The following is a 23,765-nucleotide window of genomic DNA, read 5'->3' on the forward strand; positions in this document are numbered from 1 at the left end:
GTAACATCCCATTTCTTTTGAGCACCGCCGTACTGGTTTAAGCTGTTAACGACTCATTTCATATTTCTTGCCCCAGCCATGGAATCCATCATTTCTCAAAGAGCTGTGGTTTCTTTTAGTGAGGAGTGGTATTAGAAACCAAGATCTGGTACTCACTGACACCCTGGGCTTTAATTTCATATGTCTGTTGTTGTTGTTGTTGTTGTTGTTGTTGTTGTTGTTTTTGTTGTTGTTGTTGTTAAACATAGTTAATGTACAAAGGGTAAAAGGATAAAGAACTTACTTCAAAAAAAAAAACCAAAAACATCGTACACCTGGGTGGCTCAGTTGGTTGAGCGTCCGACTTCGGCTCCTCGTGATCTCACAGTTCGTGAGTTCAAGCCCCACTTCGGGCTCACTGCTGTCAGCACAGAGCCTGCTTGAGATCCTCTGTCCCCCTTTCTCTGCCCCTCCCCCACTTGTGCTCTCATAAATAAATAAATAAATAAATAAATAAATAAATAAATAAATAAATAAAGCTTTTAAACAGCCATGAGAATTTTTGGGGGGAAATAAAATGATCTGACTGTATTTAAATACAAAGTAAAGTAAGCAAATTCCTATTCTACTTTAACCTCCTCCTAATATCTTTAGAATTTCCAGATCATGTTTTAATGTAACTGTGTGATTGCTAGAATAATTTCAAAATTGAGTTTTGTTTCTGGGGCTTAGCACCTAATTTCTGATGGTTACTAATGATTTCTGCTAAAAATAGAGTCATATATAAATTTATTCTGGAGCCCCGGTTGTGCCTTCTTGGTAATTTTCCTTAGAGTAAGCTACTTATATTTATAATAGTCCTTTGGAATGTTTAATACAAAGTTTATTTTTTTTATTTTATTTCTAAAGTTTTATGGACGTGTATATGTGCATTATGGGTCTGCATTCTGCACTTAACTGTTGAGCGTGTATATACACCAGGCCCTGTACTAGGGCTTTGTGATGCATGTGACTCTCCCCTTGTGGATGAATATGGTTTATCTGTTTGGTGTAGTACCTGTTCCACCTAGCTGTGATTTTATCATGTGCGTGGGAATCGTCTTCATGAGGGCAAGGGCCCATGTGTGTCTTATTCAACACGCTGACACATAATGGGTGCTTAAGATTTTGGGGAGTGAAAAGACCAAATAGAATGGAGGCCAGTATTAATTACCATGGCATCTCAATACAGCAGAGACATTCTAGATGTTGCTTAAAGCAGTTTGATCAGTGTATGGTAAACCTAGCTTTTATGATGACTCTTAAATTTATTTGGCTTGTTTATGGATTTTTAGGATCTATTTTTTTTTAACATTTATTTGTTTTTGAGAGAGAGGGGGTTGCAGAGTGCGAGCAGGGGAAGGGCAGACGGACAGAGGGAGACACAGAATCTGAAGCAGGCTCCAGGCTCCGGGCTGTCAGCACAGAGCGCGACGTGGGGCTTGTACTCTGGATCCATGAGATCGTGACCTGAGCCAGAGTGGGACAGTTACCCGACTGAGTCACCCAGGCGCCCCGGATTTTTTGTGATATTTTAAGATAGTATATCAAATCAATTCTTGTTTTCACAGAATTAATTAAATCGTGACTTCTGACTAATTCAGTGTTACTGTTTCACTCTAGAATATTTAATTTATTGTTTTTCAAGTATTTTGTTACAAAGTAAATATACAACAGACACAAGCAATATTTCTGTGATATGACACATTCAGAATAACATGAAAATTAAAACATGAGAGAAAAGAAATGCAGTGTGGCACGGTGAGTAAGATTTGTATTCAGTCACACTTCTGATTTCCTCAGTATTTTCTTTGAGAAGTTCTCAGTACTCCGGTACTTATCAGGTCACGTGGATCATGCTGTTGGACTAGGGAGCAGGGCTGCTGTGCCTTTGGCACTTGAAAATGCGAGGCTGTTGTCAGCTCCTTTTTTATGGTAATCAAGAGTACAGCTCCCTGCCATGTTCCTCCTGGGGGCCCCTTAGCACTTCTGCTCGGTTCTGATACAAACAGTGGCTACAGAGAATGAGTTCCTTTCGGGACTGTCCTCCCAGTTGAGTATGTTGGAGACTTCCTGCCCTTGTGGTAATGACTGGCTTGCTTGGAACAGAAAATCAGTGTCTGTTTTTATACGGTGATTAGGAACATATCTAATTGGGTTCTTGGAAAGTTAAAGGACCTTACAGGGAGGGAGGAGAGTGTAATAATAACATGGGCTTTGGAAATGAATAGCCCTCACCCAGGCCTTAATGTTAGGTGTGTAATTTTTTTTTGTTTGAGGGCTTAACCTCTCATTTCCTCATTTCCACGAGAGGCAATGAAGGTTCATAACAGTACCTAGACTCATCAGGTTATGTGAGGATCCAAATACCTCTTAAATATGTGCTTTTGAAGTATTAGAATGATATACTTTATATAGATTGAGCCGCGTTAAGATCATGAGATTTTTGATTGCTGAAATGTATGATAATGGGGAAGGACTTTATCCCCAGATCCAATCAGATGATAAATAGAACAGTTTGAGTTTGCATAGTTTGTAAATTCCAGTTATAGAAACTGAAGAGTTAAATTGAGAAACTATTCTTCAAGAAATATTAAAAATGAGAAGGTTTTTATAATGATTATGTTGCATTTTAAGAACTGAACAAAACTAGCATGATTTGATACCTGTTCTGGTCTTTCAAAGAAACAACAAAGTTTGAAGTTTGAGTAAGTGATAACTAAATGTCTTAAGTCTTTTAAACTAGGAAGTAAACCATTAAAAGCCACAGCAGATAAATTTAAAATATCCACAAGACCTAAGAGTGCATGAGAAAAATGACAAGTAAATAAGTTATTACTATTTTTTTGCATTAGTGGAGTTACACGTATTGAATTAACCCACTGGGTTAAAATGTAAATCTGGTTCTTTGTAATGACATTCTACAACATCTCAGCAATTTTAGGAAGCCAAAGTAGTGACCAAATTTTTTACTTCTTCACCAAAATTACCAAAATTGGCCTAATTACTGACTTCCTTACCAGAAAAAGAAGTTAGGTTCACAATATGCAAACAAGAATTTCATCAGAAATACTACCAAAGGGTTTTTTTTTTTCCGTCCTTTTTCTAAAGGTCCAACTCAAATCGATGATGGTTTGCCACTGTAAACTATATGCAAAAGACTGTCAGACGTTTACTGTTTTATCTAAGTATTAGTCTGTACTGCACATCTTCTATACATGATTAAGTGATTTTGGACAAAAGAAATTAGAATACCTTTGGAGTTAGGAGCACCTGGGTGGCTCAGTTGGTTAAGCCTCCGACTTCAGCTCAGGTCATGATCACATGTTCCCTGACTTCAAGCCCCGTGTCAGGCTCTGTGCCTATAGCTCAGAGCCTGGAGCCTGCTTCAGATTCCGTGTCCCACCCACCCTCGCCCCTCCCCCTCTCGCACTCTGTCTCTGTCTCTCTCTCTCTCTCTCTCTCTCTCTCTCTCAAAAATAAAATTAAAAATTAAAAAATAATATTTTTAGTGTTATATGTAACCGAAAGACATTGTTTTACCACATATTGAAAGCTTTGATTAAAAATGTGTTATGATTTTGTATTATGGAAAAATAACCTTTTCAATGTGTAAGATTTATCCTAACTTGATCCTAATATTTTCATAGGATTTTTTGGAAGTAACCTACCAGATTATCAGAGGTCAGAAATCATGATGTTCATTATGGGAAAAGTACCCGTTTTTGGAACATCCACTCACACTTTGGATATCAGTCAACTAGGGTATGATTATGTAGTTTTCCTATGTTCTCAATCTATAAATTTTAATTTAATCTTGGGTTTAATTTCATTGTGATGTTATAAAATGGTTTTTTTTTTAATCATTAGTAATAAAAATCCTGTGGAAAACATTGTTTTTATGGCACTAGATTGCTAACCAGTTGCATCAACATTGTGTGATTTTAGAATCCGTTTTCAAAATATCATACATTCTCAAGTTTTCTATGTCTTATATTGACTAGGTTGAAGGTTTATTTAGCTTGGACATTATCTATGTACCTACGTGATGTAGGGTAACACTTCAGATTTCCTGTCATAATTTTAAAGATGAATGTCGCTTTTGCCAGAATGTTGACTTATTCCTAGAATTTTAGAACTGAAAGTGATTTTAAAGATCATATGTTTTGGCTTCCTCATTTTATAGTTTGATTTGATTTTACAACATGCTACAGCTTTAGTTTGTAAATATTTTTGTGTTTTTAATTTAATAAAGAAATGATAGTCTCAATTTGATTTATATTTCTTTGACCATTAATTAGATAACCTTTTCCAGTTGTTAGCTCTTTTTTTGAATCATCTGTCCATTCCTGCTTATTGGTACATGTTAAATAGTTACTATGTCAGTTATATTCAAGATAAATACATTCTCCAATTTGTAGCATCTTTTAACTGGGGTTGTTTCATTGTGGGCTCATATGATTGAATATCATTACATTATTGGTCTGTTTTCTTTGAGAGCTAGCTAATAGCTTTTTAATTTCTGTTTGAATTTTTGTGTTTGTGTTTTACATAGAACTCTTTAATTTATATGAAATTGACTTGAATATAAAGTGAGCCATGACTTTAGCTAGTATGAAAACAGTCTGTAACCAAAATAGAGTTTTAAAATTAACCAATAAAGGAAATAATGTTAATGTCGATAACTATTAATAAGATAATACCAGTATTTTGTATATCTTAGGGATTTGGGAACCAGGCGGATTCAGATAATGTTGCTGAGATCTTTACTTATGGTAAGGCATTTAAGATAAGTGAAGAATACACTTCCATTATTGAAGAGGTTAAAAGAACAGCTTGACGTTATCAACATTTTCTTGTACTGTAAGATACTATCTATTTATGGTTAGTCTTTTCCCTATGGCTTATATTCTTAAATATTTTATTTTATTCTTTTACTGTTTATTCCTCACTTCTGTCATCTTATTTTGACCTCCACAATGACAAAACATATAAAGGGTAGAAAGTATTGTGTTTCATACACGAAGATGCTTGGGCCCAGAGGCTTGGAGCTGAAGACTAGAACTCGAATGTGAAACCATGTTCTTGTTACAAATCAGGCCATTTCTTTCGTACACTGACCAAATAATGACTTCTTGTTTGGATAGCAATTCAGCTATAAATAGCTAAAAATGAAAAGCATACCTAATATGTGAAGTCCTCTGAATATTTTATAGTAATTATTTTCATCTTTGATTTGACTATCTAGAACAAACTAGGAGCTGATTATTTGGAATGTATGTCCTTTCCAAATCTTTATCTTTAAAGATCTTTAAAATCTGTTTTAGGAAATCTTCATTATACACATGATCCCATTTTTTAAAAGAAATATTTCATACCTAGAGATTAGGAATATCTTTTGTGTTTCATTTTTATTTCTGGTTATTGTGCTTGCCTTACAGAAGTTTTCAAAATATGCCAACATTTATCAGTCCTTTCATATGTTTTGTGCCTTCTTATTTGTATGCTGTTTAAGAACCCTTACCTCCTCGGGGCGCCTGGGTGGCTCAGTCAGTTGGGCGTTCGGCTTCAGCTCAGGTCATGATCTCACAGTCCGTGGGTTTGAGCCCTGCATTGGGCTCTGTGCTGACAGCTCAGAGCCTGGAGCCTGCTTTGGATTCTGTGTCTCCCTCTCTCTCTGCCCCTCCCCTGCTCATGCTCTGTCTCTCTGTGTCTCAAAAATAAATAAAAACATTAAAAAAATTAAAAAAAAAAGAAAAAGAACCCTTACCCCCTCTTATGATACTAATGCATTTTGTTTATATTTTCTTATAAAAGTTTCTCAAATTTGGCTCTTTTTTTTAAAATTTATTTTGAGAGAGAGAGAGAGAGAGAAAGTGCATGCTTAAGAGCAAACAGAGGAGGGGCAGAGAAAGAGAGAGAGAATCTCAGGCAGGATCCATGCTGTCAGAGCAAAGCCCAGTGTGGGGCTCAGTCGCACAAACTATGAGATGATGACCTAAACCGAAATCAGAATCAGACACTTAACCACCTGAGCCACCCACGTGCCCCTAAAATTTAGTTTTCCATAGCTGCATCTTTGAAGTTGATTTTTGTCTGTGATGTGAGACTTGGATATATTTTTAACTTTTCTAGGTGGGTAGCAGTTGTCCTACCAATTTCCTTGCTTACTTATAAAATCCCCTCCGTCTGAGGGACGCCTGGTGGCTCAGTCAGTTAAGCCTCTGACTCCTGATTTCAGCTCAGGTCGTAATCTCACGGTTGGTGAGATCGAGCCCAGTGTTGGCCTCTGAGCTGAGTGTGGAACCTGCTTGGGATTCTCTCTTTTCTTCTCTTGCCCACGTTCCCCTCTTTCTCTCCCTCCCTCTTTCTCTCCCTCCCTCTTTCTCTCCCTCCCTCTTTCTCTCCCTCCCTCTTTCTCTCCCTCCATCTCCCTCCCTCCCTCCCTCCCTCCCTCCCTCCCTCCCTCCCTCCCTCTCACTGTCTCTCTGTCTCTCTCAATAAATAAATAAACATTTAAAAATAAATAAAATCACCTCAAATTGTAGTAAGTGCCCAAATGTAAATGTCAGATGTTCATATTTGTAATCCTGAATGTAGAGATTCCCCACCTGGAATTTCTTTTGTTTTTAAGCCTTTTCATTAAAAACAAGTACCCTGAATAAATCATCTTGTCTCTAATCCTAATTGTACCACTTAGTCACCCGAATGAATGTCTATGTGGTATGGTTAAAATGTTTAATAGCATTTAAGTATTTTCTCTTTAAAAGCTTTAAATTTGGAACATGGAGATAACATCCGGAAATGTCAGAGCAAGTAATGAATAAAGTACAGCTTTCCAAAATAAAAATGTATTCCTGTTAACCTAAACTGTTTACTTTAGAAGAAAAATTTGCCAATTTAAATTCAAAATTTTGAGGTCTTACCTGTACTATTTGCTACCTAATACCTTGTGTCCATTTAGTACTGACTACCTGTCCCATAGATTCTTAACCCTCTCTGAGCCTCTTTTCTTCACCAAATGGGGGTACACACTGATGCCTGCCTCATAGGGATGAGGAGAAGATGAGGTTAATACTCATACAGTGCATCTTTAGATTCGTGCCTGGCACATGGTAAGCATGTGCTTGTATTAATTTTATTCTCTTCATTATGGTATTTTTGTAAATTCAGTAAAATCCTCACTACCTTAGAAGTTTCCTCTTTGTTTTTCATTCAGGCTTATGTTCATAATTGCTGTTTCCCTAAGTTTATGGTTCTTATAAAACAGTTTGAGCATTTTATCAAAGAAGGATTCATGACAAAGGTTTTTTGTTGCTTTGTTTTTCCTCCCTGTAATCAGGTGACCTCTGGATATAAAGCAAAGACAATTGTTACTGCACTGCCTGGGTCTTTTCTGGATCCTTTGTTATCACCATCCCTCATGGAAGACTATGAACTGAGACAGTTAGTCTTGGAAGTAATGCATAACCTCATGGATCGCCATGACAACAGGGCAAAACTTCGAGGGATCAGGTATTGGGCCATTTTGAAATAGGCTTAATGATAATGTTTTTAAATTTAATGTATTTAATATTGTGATTTTTTTTAATCTAAGATTTTTAAGATTTATTCAAAGTTTGATTGGTATTGAGGCAATTTAATTATTAATTAAGAGAGCAAATGTTTAAAGGTCTTTTAATGCATTTGCAGAGATCTCGTCTATTAGTAATCGCTAGTCATGTGACTTTTATTTTGGCTTTGCTTTAAACTTAGGAATGACAGGAGTCAAGATGATTTTATGAAATTCCCCTTAATTGAGGTTGGTAATTCAGTAGTATCATTACATATAGGCTTATTTCAAATGCTCATTGAAATGTGTTGAAAAGTTCGAATTCCTAAGTATAACTATGATATGCCCTAGAAGGTACGATTTTATAACTAAATATGCTATTCATGAAAAATGATCTGTTGTCTCTAGAATAATACCAGATGTAGCTGACCTAAAGATAAAAAGAGAAAAAATTTGTAGACAAGACACAAGTTTCATGAAAAAGGTAAGATTATTTTCATAAAAATAATGCATGATAAAAGTTATAGCTGTTTGACTTGTTAGGTTGACCTTAAAAGGAAGCCGTTCAGGTTTGGAGTTGGAAGTCTCAAGCTGCCATCTTTTTTTTTTTTTTAAGTTCATTTTTGAGATGGGGGGAGGGGCAGAGAGAGAAGGAGACACAGAATCCGAAGCAGGTTCCAGGCTCTGAGCTGCCAGCACAGAGCCCAGTGCGGGGCTCAAACCCACAAACTGCGAGATCGTGACCTGAGCCTGAGCCGAAGCTGGATGCCTAACCGGCCGAGCCACCCAGGCGCCCCCAAGCCATCTTTAGCCCTCCCACCTTACCACACCTATCTTGACGGTATCTCTTCTAGCCTGTGTTTAAGCATTGTTGGATGCTACGGTAGTTCTAAATTCTTCCTTTGAGTAAAATGTCTCTCCGTAATTTCTGTCCCACACTCCTCTCCACCCCAAACACACACACTGATTCCACTTTTAATGGCTTGTTTTTGAAAATACTTATCACTATTGAAGAAATAAATATAATGAGTATTTACTGTATTAGGCATTATTCTGTGCATTATTTGGGATATGAAGATGAGGTAGGCAGGATTTCTGCCCTTCTAAATCATACTTAACTAGATTTTCATTATGATTACTTAAATTTATTTATTTATTTATGTATTTAGAGAGCAAGCACACGTGCAAGTGGGGGAGGGGCAGAGAGCAAGAAGGAGAGACAGAGAGAGAGAGAATCCCAAGGAGGCTCTGCACTGCCAGCACGGAGCCCGATGCCGGACTTGAACTCACAAACCTTGAGATCGTGACCTGAGGCCAAAGTTGGACACTTAACCAACTGAGCCATCCAGGCGCCCCCCGATCACTTAAATTTTGTAGGTTTCTTGGCTGGTAGCTGAATTTAGAAAATCATGACACTTAAAAGTTATTTAGCATAGTGAATAATTTTTCTGTGTATTCTTCATCCAAAGCTTGAGTATTTGCTAGATTTTGAGCTCCACATTGAGAGATACAACAGTCTCCATGACACAAACATGCCAGCTGGCTTCAAGATAATCCCAGTCATGGTGGATAAGTGCTTTGGTCTTTAGAGGTGCAGGGAACAGCAGACAGCCCCATAGGAAGATAGATGCAGACGTCTGTAACACCCATTCTTTTTTTGGCTCATTACTAGGCCATGCTTTGTCCCTGTCACCATCTTTTGTTTTGCTATTACTGTTGATTGCTGTGTTTCAAGTTAATGCCCCTACAGTTTAAAACTTCATTGAGGGCTCGCTCGCTCTGTCTCTTTCTCAAAAATAAACAAACATTTTAAAAATTGAAAAAAAACCCCTTCATTTGAAAAATGATTTATAGGGGTGCCTGGGTGGCTCAGTCGGTTGAGCGTCCGACTCTTTATCCCTCAGGTCGCGATCCCAGGGTCATGGGATTGACCTGTGTCAATCCCTGTGTCAAGCCCTCCTGCTCAGCATGGAGCCTGCTTCAGATTCTTTCTCTCCCTGTTTCCCCCACTTGCACACGCTCTCTCTCTCTCGCTCTCTCTCGCTCTCTCTCGCTCTCTCTCGCTCTCTCGCTCTTGTTTTCTCCCTCTGCCCGTTTCCCCCACTCACAGATGTGTATGCTCTTTCTAAAATAATTTAAAAAATGATTAATGAAATACCGTCACTGAATTAATGTGAGTAAAATGATTCTTTGTTTGGCTATGTTATATATGAAAAAAGTGGTTAATAAATAGGGCAAAGGCATTAACTCTTTCCAGCTTTTACTTTTTCAGTATTTCTTTATATTATCCAGTTAACGAAAGAAGTTGTTTCTCATCACTGAAGAAATTTTAATCATGATAAATAGAATGAATTTTGAAAACTCATTGATAGTTAACTTTTAGGTTTTGACTTTATGTAATGACATTAAGCAATCCTGAATTTGAGGACTGGATTCATTTTATTTTATCTAGTATGACAGTAACAAATACTCCTTTTCGTTGCTTAATTTTGCGAGCCAACCAGTTTGGAAGGGTCCAGTTGGACTGAAAGATTAGACTATTATTCCATGTCTAAATTATTAAAAGTTTTGAATTTTTAAAGTTCTCTGGATTAGTTATCCTTCCATTTTATAATGTTAAATAACTGGCAAAGCGTTTGGTACTGTTAGTATGAACCATTTCTTTCTGGTGTATCGTGGTGTGATCTGTTCATTTTTGGCAAATTCAATTTTATTTTTATAACTGGACAGCCTTTTTCATTTACCTTCCAGTTTATTCTGTGAGTCAAAATGTTGCTTGGTTTCTTATGCAGCTTTAACTGGCACCTTGTGGCGATATCAGCAGAGGCCTAAAGGGAATAAAGTTGGGGCTGTCTAGTCAGGGGATGATGGATCGCCCTCTGGATAGCACTACCCAGCCCAAGACTGCTCCATCCCCGCGCCTTAGGGACATCTTAGGCTTTGGGTCTGTGTTTGGAGAACCGCGTCCCAGGCAGGAAGCTTCACAGTTGACGTTGGGAGGCGCTCCTTCGCCTCTCATTTCCTGACGCTTCCGGGCACAAGGACGAGCCTTCGCCGCTGGGTATCTGGTGCCCAAAGCTCTACTCCTGACCGAATGTCGCCACACGGGGGAGCTCTCGGGAACGGTGTCGGCAGTTCAGGGAATCCCCCGGAGGAAGAAAGTACGAGTTGTTTTGCAATGTAGCAGGTGCGGGCACCGTCCAGTTGGCCCAACGGCGGAGGTGCCACCGCGCCCGGCCCGCCACAGCCCCGTGTCTTCCTCGGCGGGAAATCCCTGTTCTTTCATGAAAACGGACTTGTTGCCTTTTTCCCCCCCTTCACGGTTTGCCACCTACGTGTTCATCTGTAGCTCCCTGAACAATACAGTAGTAGGGTTTTGTCAGTTTTTGTATTTTGTAGGAAAGGAACCAGACCGTGTCACGTGTACTCTTAGGTCTCCTTTCGTTTAGCTCCGCTTTGGTAAATTTTGTTCACATGGGTAGCCGCGTAGTGTTGCGGACCACGAACGCACTAAGTTACGCGTTCTCCTGTCGGGGACGTTTGAATGGTCCTTAGTTTGGGGCTGTCGTGGACCGGGCTGCCGTGAGTGTTACTGTACGCGTGGTGTGCTGTGGGCAGCCGGTTTCTCTGAGGCCCGTAGGAGAGGCCTTGCCAAGTAAGGGGTCATGGGTTCTTCAGATTTGCTAGACCATGCCAAACCGCTTCGTGAAGTCCTCACGCTGATCTGCACTCTGTTATCCTAGTACGTGCTGTTCGACTTTCAAGTTATCTAACATGATGGGTATGCAGTAGGTCGAAAACCACCTTGAATCACTTAAGGAGCCCGGTATCTAAACTCCCACGTGTGCGAGCTTTGACGTTGATCGTGTTCGGGAGCCACAGGATTCCGGAAAGGGTCGGGGAGGGCCCAGTGCATACACCATTGTCACACGCCCAAGTATAGAACCATTTGAGAGAGACAGACTCTGGACTCAGGAGACCGTGCTGGTCTTGCCCATCGGCTCTTTCCCCGACGTGAACAACCAGATGAATCTGCTGAGAAACAAGTCCGGAGTGTTCAGGTCAAGTCCCTCCACGTCCGAAGGACTAAGCCCCTAGTGTTCTTAATCCCGGCTGCACGTCAGAATCACCCGGGGAGCCCTGTGCTTTAAAAATACCGAGGCTTGGGCTTCGTAACCATAAATCATATTGGGATGGGCAGCGGGGAGGGTAGAAACACAGTGGTCATTCCAGTCTCCCAGGGGTTGTAGCTGCAGTTCGTGTGGAGAATCAGTGCAGCGAGTTGAGTTCGTTACCACACGGTGACTTTAAATGGGAAACACGCTCCTGTTTTTGTTACTCTCACTTAGCAGTTGGCCCCGTACCCAGGAATGCTTTGGATAGGGAAAGCTTCCGTATCCTGTATCAACTTACTTAGATTAGTTTGGTTTGGGGGGACCCTCTTGCAGTCCCTGGAGTGGGATAACCTCTCCCTCGTATAGGGCTCTGGGCTGGCCTTTGGTCCCTCCGTCGTCCCTCCACGGTCCCTCCATGCCAGAGTACAGCAGAACCTGCGGGCGCTCCTCCCTGACAGCCCCTAAGCCGCCTCACAGGAGGCTGCCTGTGAAGGCCAGGAGCCCGAGCGCATTTCCCCGGAGCCAGATGTTTTGTTTTCTTCTATCCTTGCCAAGGCTGCGTTGCAGAAGTCTCTCCCATGATTCTGTCAGCCGTTTCACCTTTTTCCCGAATCAATCCATAAGTTGCTTTTGTCTTTTCAAATGATCACTAAAAGCATTTTCATTGTTTACACTAGAACTGTTTCCTGCTTGCTGTTTTTATTTATGATTCATTCTTCAACTCTGATGTTAGCTTGTAGTTCGTTTGTTGGTATTGATAGTCGTGATACAATACGATCATCTGGTTATCAGCTTCAGTTTCTCTTCCATGTCTAGTTATGTAATAAGGGCTACTGTGTACGCGGTTCTGGGCACGGGACATCTGTCTGTACTACACTTTAAGCAAAGTCACCTTCTTCCTCTGTCATTTCCCTTTTCAGAACGGGCAACAACTATATCGGCACATATATCTGGGCTGTAAAGAGGAAGACAATGTTCAGAAAAACTATGAGCTACTTTATACTTCTCTTGCTCTCATCACTATTGAATTGGCCAATGAGGAAGTGGTCATTGATCTCATTCGATTAGCCATTGCTTTACAGGTATGCTTTCGTCATCTTTCACTGAAGAAAACAGTTTGCTTTATGAACCAGATACCATCTTTATAGTGGTGTTGCCTTTATCCAACGTCATTCATTTCATGTTTATTTTTTTAAGTTTGTGTATTTATTCTGAGAGCTGGAGGGAGAGGAGAAGGGGCAGAGAGAGAATCCCAGGTAGGCTTTGTGCTAACAGCGCAGAGCGCAACTCAGGGCTCGAACTCATGAACCGTGAGGTCAGGGCCTGAACTAAAATCAAGAGCCGGACACTTAGCCGACTGAGCCACCCAGGTGCCGCAAGGACATGAAGTTTAAAAGGGAGGCGTCTACTTTTAAATCTGAAATACTCAAGGTTGTGATCACATTCGTTCTTTTAACAAATACCGAATGAGCATCAGTTGTGTGCTAAATTTGTTCAAAGCCATGGGAATACGGTGATGAAAGAACAGCACGGTCCCTCTGCTCATGCTCTCGGTCTGGCGGGGGAGAGGGTCAGTCCATAGCCGTTACGAGTGTAGCTGTTTAATCGGAGTGTAAGCGTTATGTATTGAAAGGACGGCATGTAATGGGAATACATATCAGATGTGTATTTTAATATAAGATACTTGTATGTGTATGTGTGCATATATATACACATGTGTCTTTTTGTGTATTTCCTGCCCCCGACCCCAAAAGACTCTCCTAAGACAGAGCTATTTGAGAGATTTAACGCCTCTGTATATGGACATTTATTTTCCTTTTAGAATTCTTTAAAAAATAACTTCTTATAAGGTGACATTTTTATCAGCACTCCAGACGACCTGCCGTTTTTCAGCATAGTCGTAGAGAAAATGCTGGGGGAGCGTAAGACCTTGATCTGTCATCCGTGTTTGTTTTTTTATTAAAGGACAGTGCAATTATCAATGAGGATAATTTGTCCATGTTCCATCGCTGTGGAATCATGGCTCTGGTTGCGGCCTATCTCAACTTTGTAAGTCAGATGATAGCCGTCCCAGCGTTTTGCCAGCACGTCAGCAAGGTAACGTATTTAGGAAAGTTCTTCAACTTGATTTCTATATAAAAATGACTGATTTTCTTCCAGAGATGATGATTTTCGATTTTGATGATCGTGTGTCAAATTATAAAGATAATGCTGTAAAAATATGCATCACTTTTTTAGTAGTGACTAATTGAAACTCAAACTACAGCTAGTGTTTATATTTTCTTTGGTGCCTGTCGTTTTATTAGAACTTTTTTGTGTGGTGGTCAAGTAGAATACGTGGTTTTCTTCTAGAATAAGTCATGTGAATTCTTACATAATTGTTTTCCCTTTAAACCGTTATGAATCTTAGCATCGAAATCATTTTTTATTATACTGGTTTATACTATTTTAGTTATTGTTTTAAGCCAATCTGTTTGAGCCAGATCTCAGAGGTTGAATGTTTTTTTTTAATGTCTATTTTTGGGAGAGAGAACATGTGCACATGCACAGGGAAGGGACAGAGACAGCGGATCCTAAGCAGGCTCTACACTGTCAGCAGAGAGCCCAGTGTGGGGCTCGAACTCACGAACCATGAGAAGTCGGTCGCTTAACCAGCTAAGCCACCCAGGTGTGCCTCCACAGGTTGAATTATTGGAGAAAACGTTCAACTATATTCAGCTTTTTTCAGCAGTACCTCATTTAATAGCTACTTGCACAATTTAATACATGTTTCACTTACCTGGCAGAGAGAGTCCACTCTAATTTTTATTCTTTAAAGATATCGGTCAAGGAGAGCCTTATTTTTATAATATTGGAAGCACATCTCCCAGTCCACGCTAAAATGTAGGTGTTCAGTGCATTCTAAGAAAGAAAACATTGATTTGTTAAGCAATTGTTTGAGCTAATATTTGATGCCTGTCATGAGAGATACAAATGTTACAAAAGCAGATTGCCCCCTCCAAGTTGCCCCCAGTGGGGTGGAGGGGACAGATCCCAGAAGCGCATTGAGACCTCATGCACGGGCCCCAGAAGATGGCACAGGAGAGTGAGGGTGCTGAGGGCCCAGTGCTTGGTCCAGGGCAGTGGCATTTGAGAAAATAGGTGTTCTTATCCTGTTGTGGTAGGCTTAATCAAATGTAATATGTTCTTGTTGTTTTTTACTATGTGTATTATTTTATTCTCATGGTTTTGAGACCAGCTGAAGTTTTGAAATAATGTGAAATAATTTGAAATAATTTGAAGTAATAAATGTGAAAATAAAATGAGCATTTGGGCTCTAAAATGTAGCTTAAATTCCAAAATAAAGTGCCGGTATTTTTAATAAATGTTTAATTTCTCTGTTTTTAGTTTCCTGAATTTTCAGAGCCAGGTTGTGAGGGGCAAGGTTTTCATTTTGTTTTGGTTTGTTTTTGGATATTTTTCAGGTGATTGAAATTCGAACTATGGAAGCTCCTTATTTTCTACCAGAGCATATTTTCAGAGAGAAGTGCATGTATGTTGATTCTTTACATTTTAAGGAAGGGGTACTACTGACTTAGAAACCAACCAATGGCGATTGTCAAGGACTACACTCCTGCTAGGATGGTTTCTGGTGGTTTATAACAGTCGTTTTGGATTTCTGTCATTTAACGCATCTGACTTCTTCCTTTGCTGTAACAAAGTTCTTGTACATTATAAATGTAGACTCATGCACACATGGAGTCTATCCTTGGTGAAAACCTTACCTTGCCTTTTTTTTTAATATGGAGATATATCTCTAAAATATAACATGTTCTCATAGATAAATAAGCCAGCCTTTAAGTGAATACAATACCCTGTTCGAGACTTTCAGTAAAAGATAACAGTACTCGTCGCATGGTGGGAGAGAGAATGTTTTAAGGAGAATCAGTGTTATGCCCTGCATTCTCCCTTGTTCTTCAAATGAAAGATATATGCGAACAATACTTTATTCAAACTTGAGGCTGCCAAAGCAGTGCGATGCTGAAAGCGTTAGCATAAGATAGTATCTGGCAGTTTGAACAGAAAGTGAACCTGGATGCTCCTCTTGGGCAAGTGCTTCCTAGCATTTAGCATCGTAATACGTGCTTCACTCATCATCAGTGAGCTGCACTTCTGATTTTCTTCTCTCAGTTTTAATTAGCATGGAAGTTAAAGATGAATTGATTCCTTTTCATCATCTGATGTGTGAAGACCCACAGAATAATTAAGGCTGACTTGCCCCATTGGGATGTTACTGGAGAAGGAATCCCAGCCGAATGCTTAACATATGGGACCACAGGCCGTGTGTTCTTATGGTCCAATTAGTCACCAAAACGACACCGATTTTTCTGTTACTAATTACAGTTTAAGTTGTGTTTATCGTTGTCTTTAGGCATTGATCTGGAGTGCTTGCTTGTTAACGTATTTGTGCTCAGTAATTTAAATAATTCTGCATGACTTTTGTTTTGATCACCCTGACAGGCTTCCGAAATCTTTAGAGAAGCATGACAAAAGTTTATGCTTTTTGACCAACAAGATCGCGGAGTCACTAGGCGGAAGCGGTTACAGTGTCGAGAGGTTGTCGGTACCGTATGTGCCGCAAGTAACAGGTAAAAGGGGAGGGCAATTCGAACCCGACTCCGGTGATGACGTTTCAATAACGTTTCCATGAACTCAGTTAGCAAGGTGCTCACGTTACAGACGCTTAAGAGGTTTCTCAAATGCTTAAGAGGTTTTATTTTCGCTTTAGAATTTTGCGCTTGAAAACCTTTAGCCAATCTCTTAAAGCCCTGTGATTTTATCATGAGCGGTTTGAGGCCTCACGTGATTGTGACTATACTTAATACATCAGTGTCGTACTTCAGACGAAGAAGCAAATGGAAATCTTTCCTCATTAGCCCATATTGTGTTTGGCTTATGGAAATTTATGTAACTTGTTTAATTTGCGATCTGTGCCTGTTGAGCTGAATGAATTAGCCAACTGTGGTTATTGGAAAGAGTGCAGACTGTTTGCTGTGGAAGAAACCTTCAGACGCTTTAATAGGTTTTCCTGTGTGTGCTGTATATTTCTTTCTGTTCCTCTCATTGCCTGAAATAATTCTTGTTTTGAAGGCAAAACTGCATGGTATCTTGCATTTAATTTTTACCTTAAAAACGAAATCCAAGCATTTCTGTCCTATGCCTCCATTTTCATTTGATAATTGGATGAACATTCAGTTTTCTAGCACAACTAGTTCTTGCTTTGGAGATGCCGCTCTTGTATATGAGAACTGTTTGGTTTGAGTTAGGTAGCTCTCTGGATTAGTCACTAAAAGTAGTACAATCTTGGTAACCAGCTGTCTTTTTTATAATGTGGATCCAAAATAGATACATGTATTACAAGGATATTTCATGATCCCCTGAGATGTTAATGAATGCTTTTGCGTTTTCTTTTACGTTCTGTACTGTAAAAGATTCTATACCTCATTCTGTAGTCCTTGCGGATATAAAAGTGCTAAGAATAAAACATCAGTACCGTTTTGTTATTCAAAAGATTTTTTTTTTAAAAAGACTTTTAAAATATTTCATTCTTATAATTTGGATTTAGCTCTCTTTCCTTCAGGCAAAAAACCTCACAAACCCAGGCACAAGCGCAAAGGTAAATCCAAGTGTCAGTTTGGCTTTTGCCCTTCCCTCCCCGTCCTCTAGGAAAATAGCTTCGTAAAATTTCCCTTGTAGAAATGGAGCCAGTGGCCTGTACATTTTATATGGTTATAAGTTCAGTTATTAAGTTTCCCTTCACCTTCCCCGTAGCCATAGTGTATTTTCACCCCCTGCTATTTCCTTTTACCATGTTCCTTTAACTCTGTAATGAGTAACAATTTTTAATGAGAATTATGGTGCTTTTTGGTTTTTTAACAGATGGTTTGCTCTCCCCCCTAACCCTCCAAGAGACATATTCTCTTTCTTAATGCCTTGCTACCATTCACTGGAAGAATTCTGAATATATTTCAGTGTATACTTAATTATGTAACTGCATAGAAATCCCTCAGTATGAATAAGATTTTTTAATTTATAAAGATTTTGATAGTTTTTAAGAGAGAGGGAGACAGAGTGTGAGCAGGGGAGAGGCAGAGAGGGAGAGGCAGAGAGGGAGACACAGGATCCGGAGCAGGCTCCAGGCTCTGAGCTGTCAGCACAGAGCCCGACGCGGGGCTCGAACTCACGAACCACAAGGTCATGACCTGAGCCAAAGTCAGACACAACCGACTGAGCCACCCAGGTGTCCCAAGACTTTGATAGTTTAGAAACAGTCTGTGGCACATACGTCCTGCCTTAGTGCAGAAAGAGTCCGAAGATGCAGGGATACTTTTTGGTATAATCAATTGGTTATTAAAATTTCTTTGTGTTGTGTAACCATCTGATATTTATTTTTAAAAGTAGGGGATTTAAGAATAATACCTTCAATAGAACGCAAAACGTGTTTAGTTTCTTGTGTACCATGCGTGTATACCTGTCATCATTGAAATATTAGCAGCTGTTTAGTGTGCATTAACTCCATGCCAGTCACTAAGATAAGTGCTTGTATTCATTTTCTCATTTAATCTTAAAAATGATGAAGAGGGTAGCATTATCTTTGTTTACAAATGAGAATAATGAGGTTGAAATGAAATAATTTGATGAGGTAACACCACTAGAATGCACTGCCTTGCCTATTCAGTTAGGTGCTTAATCTCTTGATTTTGCTAACTCTTTTCCACGTACATCAAGATGGTTCAGTCATCCCTGTTGATCCAGATGGATTTTTTCATGCATTCCACAAACCCTGACTGATTGCCTACTATATATCAAACATGGGGATTTTTGAAGATAGAGTGATATTATAAGGATTAAAATCTAGTAGAGAAGGCAGACACATGATTGAAATGGAATGGCAGCTGGTTTGAAAGAAAGAAGAATGGCCTGCCTAAAGTTTGTCGAACCATTGGTGACTGACATCTAGTAAGCGGTCAATGAACGTTAGGTAGTTACAGCATTTTTCTTCTATCTCAACCCAGAATTTGAGTGAATAGTGCATGTCTAGGCCTGTGTGAAATGCTCCTCCATGAGGGGTACAGTAGTAACCCCTCAGCTAGATCAGTCAGAGGTGCCAGTGGCTGTAGTAAACTTGTCTAATTAAGTACCTGTGGGTATTTACAGTTCTAGCTTCTGTGCAAACAGAAGCAGGAATGAACGAGATAGGTAGAAGCCTCTACTTACACAAAACTGATAGTCTTCCTCATCGGGGTTCTTCGTCTTGGACCACAGAACACGGAAGAGGATTTGAGTGATTCTTTTCTCAGTTTTCCCAAGATGGTGTTTTACCAGCTTTGTGCCACGTGCGTAGGAAAGAAGCTAATTCATGATACAGTTTGTCTCCCAACAGGGTAAATAACTGGGCAGTCACAACAGACCTTAACGGCTCCGATCAGAGAAGTTCAGGGGTCCCAGGCAGCAGTGAGGAGAGCATTCGGTCCAGGTTCGATGGGCCAGCGATGTCTTCCACGGGGAGAAATTCCTAGGCTGAGCCTGAGGCGAGTGTTAGACACGTGTTTCCCGCAGAAGTGACAGCACGTATCAAAGAGTGGAGGGAGGCAAGAACATGGCTTTTTCAGGGAATTAGTATGAAATAAGTCTACTTGGACTGAATTGGCGGCATAGAGTTGGAAATTGTAGAACCAGGTCGACTAGTTTGCACTCTTCTGTGAGCAGTGGGGAGTCACTGAGTGATTGTCAACAGGGGTAGGCACTGTAGAAGTATTCCTCTGTTGTAGCTTAGCACAGTGGAGACGGAGCACCGTCTTTAGAATGCTCTGTATTAATCTCCGGGAGAGATGACAGAGTACAGCCAAGTGGGTGGATTCTAGAAAAACGTACAAGAAAGAATTTGGAAGCAGTCGATTAATATGGGGGGGCAAAGAGAAAGCCAAAGATTTTGTCGGGGTTTCTGCCTTGGACGCTTGGGTAGGTGGCACCCCCCTGAGGGCAAGAGTGGAGCGAATTTGCTGCTTCATTTATTTTTGTCATCTGCTTTTGTTTTGGAGGGTTGGGTGATATGACTGAGTTTAAGCAAAGGAAGAAGAAACCATGCATTTCAGATGTAACTGTCTATGTGTAGTTTTGGGTCTCGGATGATAGGAGGAAGGAGTTTTTATTAACAAACGAATAGGAAAGAGTGGCTAGTTTAGGGGATTGGCCTCTTGTCGAGTATCTTCGACGCCATCCCAGTCGGGGGCCCTGTAGTCGGAGTCAGGGCTGGGGTTTGTGTGGGAGTTCGGAGGTTGTAATGAGAATTTTGAAATTAGCAGAATAGGGGACGCTTGCAGGAGGCCCAGGGAGGAGGCCTTCTCGGGGTGAAGGAGTGAAGAGAAAAAGAGGACGCGGGCTTGGCTCTGCCTTCGCCACACGGCCTTGGGCTTGTCCACTCGTCTCTCATCTGTGAAGCAGGAACTGTAGCTGAGCCTTTTGGCTTAAATTGGTTAGATACGTGAAAGCACTTTTAAAAACAACAAAATGCCACATAAACATAAGAATAGTATTAGTCGTTTTTCAATTTCTTCATTTTTTAGTCGGGATTTTGAATTTTGTTAATTTGTCCTGTTGATCAAAAGCATTTATAACACAAGAATACCTTTATCTGCGTTATCAAAACCTGTTATATATCAATCAGTATATGCTTATAAAAGTATATTCTCCTTTGGAGAAATAGTAGAGGTTCTGGTTTAAAATCTTTTTTTAAAAAAGGGATTGTCTTCTATATCACACTGACTTTTTATTCCATGGTGACAGTAACTTTTTAGTTGTTTTTATTCTGTAAATATGCATCAGCTCTAGATGGAATTTTGTGTTTTTTCTTTAGGGCCCGGAAAGTTGTATCTGTATGAGTCGTATTAGCATTAAACTGTGACACTTTGAATTTTGTGTAAATTACGTGTGAAATTTCATTTTGCCACAGGTAGATTTGTAATGGAATCTGAGTGGTATAGCAGCTCTAATTACATTTGTGACTTAATACATACAGCGAAGTCAGTTCCCGTGTCTTACTTTTTTATAGAGCCATGGGAAATTACATTGAGAACAGTTTCATGTAGTTCTGTGCCATTCTTGCATTCACACTGTCTCCTCTGTTTCTTAGCCTTTTCAGTGCAGTTACGTACGTTATACACAGATAAACCAAGTGGCGGCAAAACATCACTGAAGGAAATTGGGCATAGCTCTGAGAATTGCTTCTAACATCCAAGTTCTAGTTAAAAACAAAAAGAAGAGATGATGATTACCACCGTGAGTAGCAGATCCAGGGTGCAGAGTAGCAGGCGGGATGGGAGAGTGGAGAGGGCATGCTGTCTGGGAGTGCCCCAGCCCCCCTTGAGGAGGGGAAGCCTGGGCCTCTCCAAAGGGTGTATGTATCAAGACACTGAGGTGGTGACAAGGCGGTTCTCTGGAGTCAGCAGAACAGTCCGTCCGAGAGGCTGCGGTGAGGTGGCATTTCAGGAGGCTGGGAAAGGGTCAGGAGCAGATGCAGGTGGCCCATGGGGACGAACGAGGGCATCATCCCTGTCAGCTTCCATCCTGGGAACTTTGTATATGAGATCTGATTACAGTTGGCACCTGTAAGCAGGTGACTGTGTAGGTCCAAAGAAAAAAGTTGTGAATATACAGCATTAGAGTTTCCCGTTACTTTTTTTTTTTCTTCCCTTTAAAAATGTTTAATCTTCTTAAATCCACTCCCTCTGGACTATGTTCTCATTGATTTTGCCACTCAGTGATTCCTTTCCTGCGCCCATGCCTCTCTCTCCCTTTTATTTTTATCTTGGGCTTAAAGCTGACTCTTCCATACCATGTATCAGCCTGTATATTTTAACCTAGAAATCCTTTTATGGGCTTCTTTGTGAGAAGCAGGTTGTTCCTCGTTGTGAGTTCTGAGGAGACCTTGACAGTTGGCCAGCTTCGAGGGCAAAAGCAAGTCAGCCGTGACAGTGCCACTGATGCCATCGTGTTTGCTAATTTATATCTGCGTGGCAGATGCAAAGCACAGAGTCTGTCACTGAGCCCTGCTGTGGTTGATGAGAGAAGGTGTCTGTTTACATGTCTTAGTACAAGGCCCGGGAAATGTTAGAAGGGCAATAATGACTGAAGGGTGATGGGGAAAGAGCAGTCGTAATGGATAGTAAATTTTTATAGGTAGAGGAAAGAGGGGTAAGTAGAAATAATTGGAGTAACATTTAATATTTTAAGGAAGTGATATTCAAGTAGGCCTTGAAAGACGAGAATTTGTATAGTGGTGAGGATATAAAGAAGGGCAGGTAATAAAGTATTTCCAGTAGGGGTTTCTGTTTGTAGGAAAGTATGGAAGGTAGATAGGCCAAAGTATGCTCGGAGATGGGAGAATAGCACATTTAACTTGAACGCTAGATAAATTAGGGGGCAGTTGAAGTTACTGCTGGTAAGCCCAGAACGGCTTTTTAATTCCTCAAGAGGTGGGTAGCTTGGCGGAGTGATGTGGTTAGTGTTTTAAGGAGCTTATGATGTGATGGTGACATACAGGGAACATTGCAGAAAGGGCTGCGATCGGTCAGGATGGACTGGGTCAGTGATTCTCAACTGAGGGTGATGTTGCCCATGCCAGTGAATATTTGTGAGTCCCGGGGACGTTTTTAGTTCTCACCACTGGGGCAAGGAGGGGTGGGGTAGCCCTCCTGGCTTCTAGTGGGAGAAGCTGACATCGTGCAATACGCAGAAACCCCAGCCCGAGAATTATCTGGCCCAGAGTGTCGGCGCCGGCGCTGAACCCTGGCTAAGTTATGTTGTGGTAACAAACTTGCAGGGTCTTGGTGGTTTAAAGTAAAGATGTGTTGCTCAGACTGACTGTGTGCGACTTCATGATCCCATTCGGAATCCGAGCCGAATGGGGCAGCTGTTCTCTGGAGCACTGCTTGTACTGTATCGGCCAGAACTAGTTTCGTGGTCCCTCCAAACCACAGGGAAGCTGGAATTGCAGTCCTCCTATCTGCCTACAAAGAGGGTGAACATGGGATTAACTGTTAATTACTACCGTGGAAAGCTCCCTTGGAGTAGAAGAGTAGTCGCTAAGAGAGAAAGCAGTTTCTTCCTCTCTGCCGGCCTTCATTTAGTTCTTCATTCTTGACCCTTTCAGTAGAAGAAAACCACAGTCTGTACAAAATAGGGTTGGAAAGATGGGGTATTGCCAGCATATGAAGTGACTGTGCTGCTGGACATGGGCTCTAGACCCGAGCTTCCCAGCTGTTGTTGGGAACATTCCCGGTGTGTGGATCTTGATCTCCTCGGCACTTCCAGTGCCGAGTGGGTCCTGGGGCCACCAGAGCCTGCGGTGGAGGCAGCCTCTTCTGCCTATCGCTGACATGTTTTAAGCCCAATTTCAAAAGCTTGGGAAGCTTTATATTAGTCAGTGAGCCGTATTTGTTTTAAAATTATAATTGAGACGGAAAGTGATTTACTCTGGAAACAGCACTCATAGCTGTTCATATAGAAGGGAGAGCAGTTAGATCATCTAGGAAGGCATCCTAAGAATTGAGGCGAAAAAGATGAAGGATATTAATGACGGCGCTCTTGAAAATACACAGGTCAGTGTGAGATAAAGACAGTTTATTAGCGATGTTAAAATTGGGTTTAGAACATGTGGAATAGAACTGATGAATAGAAAATTGGAAATAGTGAGCTGGAGCTCAGAAGAGAGAATGTACTTGTCCAATTCCAGCCATGGTCGAATAAACCTCTAATTCTGTGTATCGGGATCCTCAAAGCGGCTTCCGTTTTTCTGATGAAGCCATGACTATTGGATGTTCTCCTAGCACCCTGTGCTTGTCCATCACACCTCATCATTTGTGTAATTGTTTGTTTTCGGTCTTCGCCTTTAGTCTGGAGTGGACTTCATTCGGCGGTCTGCCCCTCACGGCGAACATGGTGCCTAATCACTTAATAGTTGTGCTGAATGCGGAAAGAGAAAATTGAAGTAGGAAAGCATGTGTGGAAGGAGATTATAATAAAAAAAAATTGAAATTTCC

General features: G+C 40.7%; 1 protein-coding gene across 5 annotated transcripts in view; it reads left to right on the forward strand.

The window, feature by feature from the left end:
* The window catches only part of EFR3A (EFR3 homolog A), a 105,113-nt gene that overhangs the window by 63,176 nt on the left and 18,172 nt on the right, over positions 1 to 23,765 (forward strand). For 4 of the 5 annotated variants that reach the window (XR_006213229.1, XM_042973555.1, XM_042973557.1 and 1 more), the window contains 8 exons: positions 3,669 to 3,783; positions 4,742 to 4,793; positions 7,361 to 7,533; positions 7,979 to 8,054; positions 12,606 to 12,767; positions 13,651 to 13,782; positions 15,150 to 15,217; positions 16,186 to 16,313. Coding sequence is in view for 4 of the 5 variants with exons in the window: in XM_042973555.1 (XP_042829489.1) it covers positions 3,669 to 3,783; positions 4,742 to 4,793; positions 7,361 to 7,533; positions 7,979 to 8,054; positions 12,606 to 12,767; positions 13,651 to 13,782; positions 15,150 to 15,217; positions 16,186 to 16,313 (906 nt within the window). In the remaining variant the exon portion in view is untranslated. Of the gene's footprint in view, positions 1 to 3,668; positions 3,784 to 4,741; positions 4,794 to 7,360; positions 7,534 to 7,978; positions 8,055 to 12,605; positions 12,768 to 13,650; positions 13,783 to 15,149; positions 15,218 to 16,185; positions 16,314 to 20,857; positions 21,004 to 23,765 lie in introns of all 5 variants that reach the window. The other variant, XM_042973556.1, reaches the window with a different exon arrangement.

This window comes from Panthera tigris, chromosome F2, assembly GCF_018350195.1.
Source record: "Panthera tigris isolate Pti1 chromosome F2, P.tigris_Pti1_mat1.1, whole genome shotgun sequence".
NCBI lineage: Eukaryota > Metazoa > Chordata > Mammalia > Carnivora > Felidae > Panthera > Panthera tigris.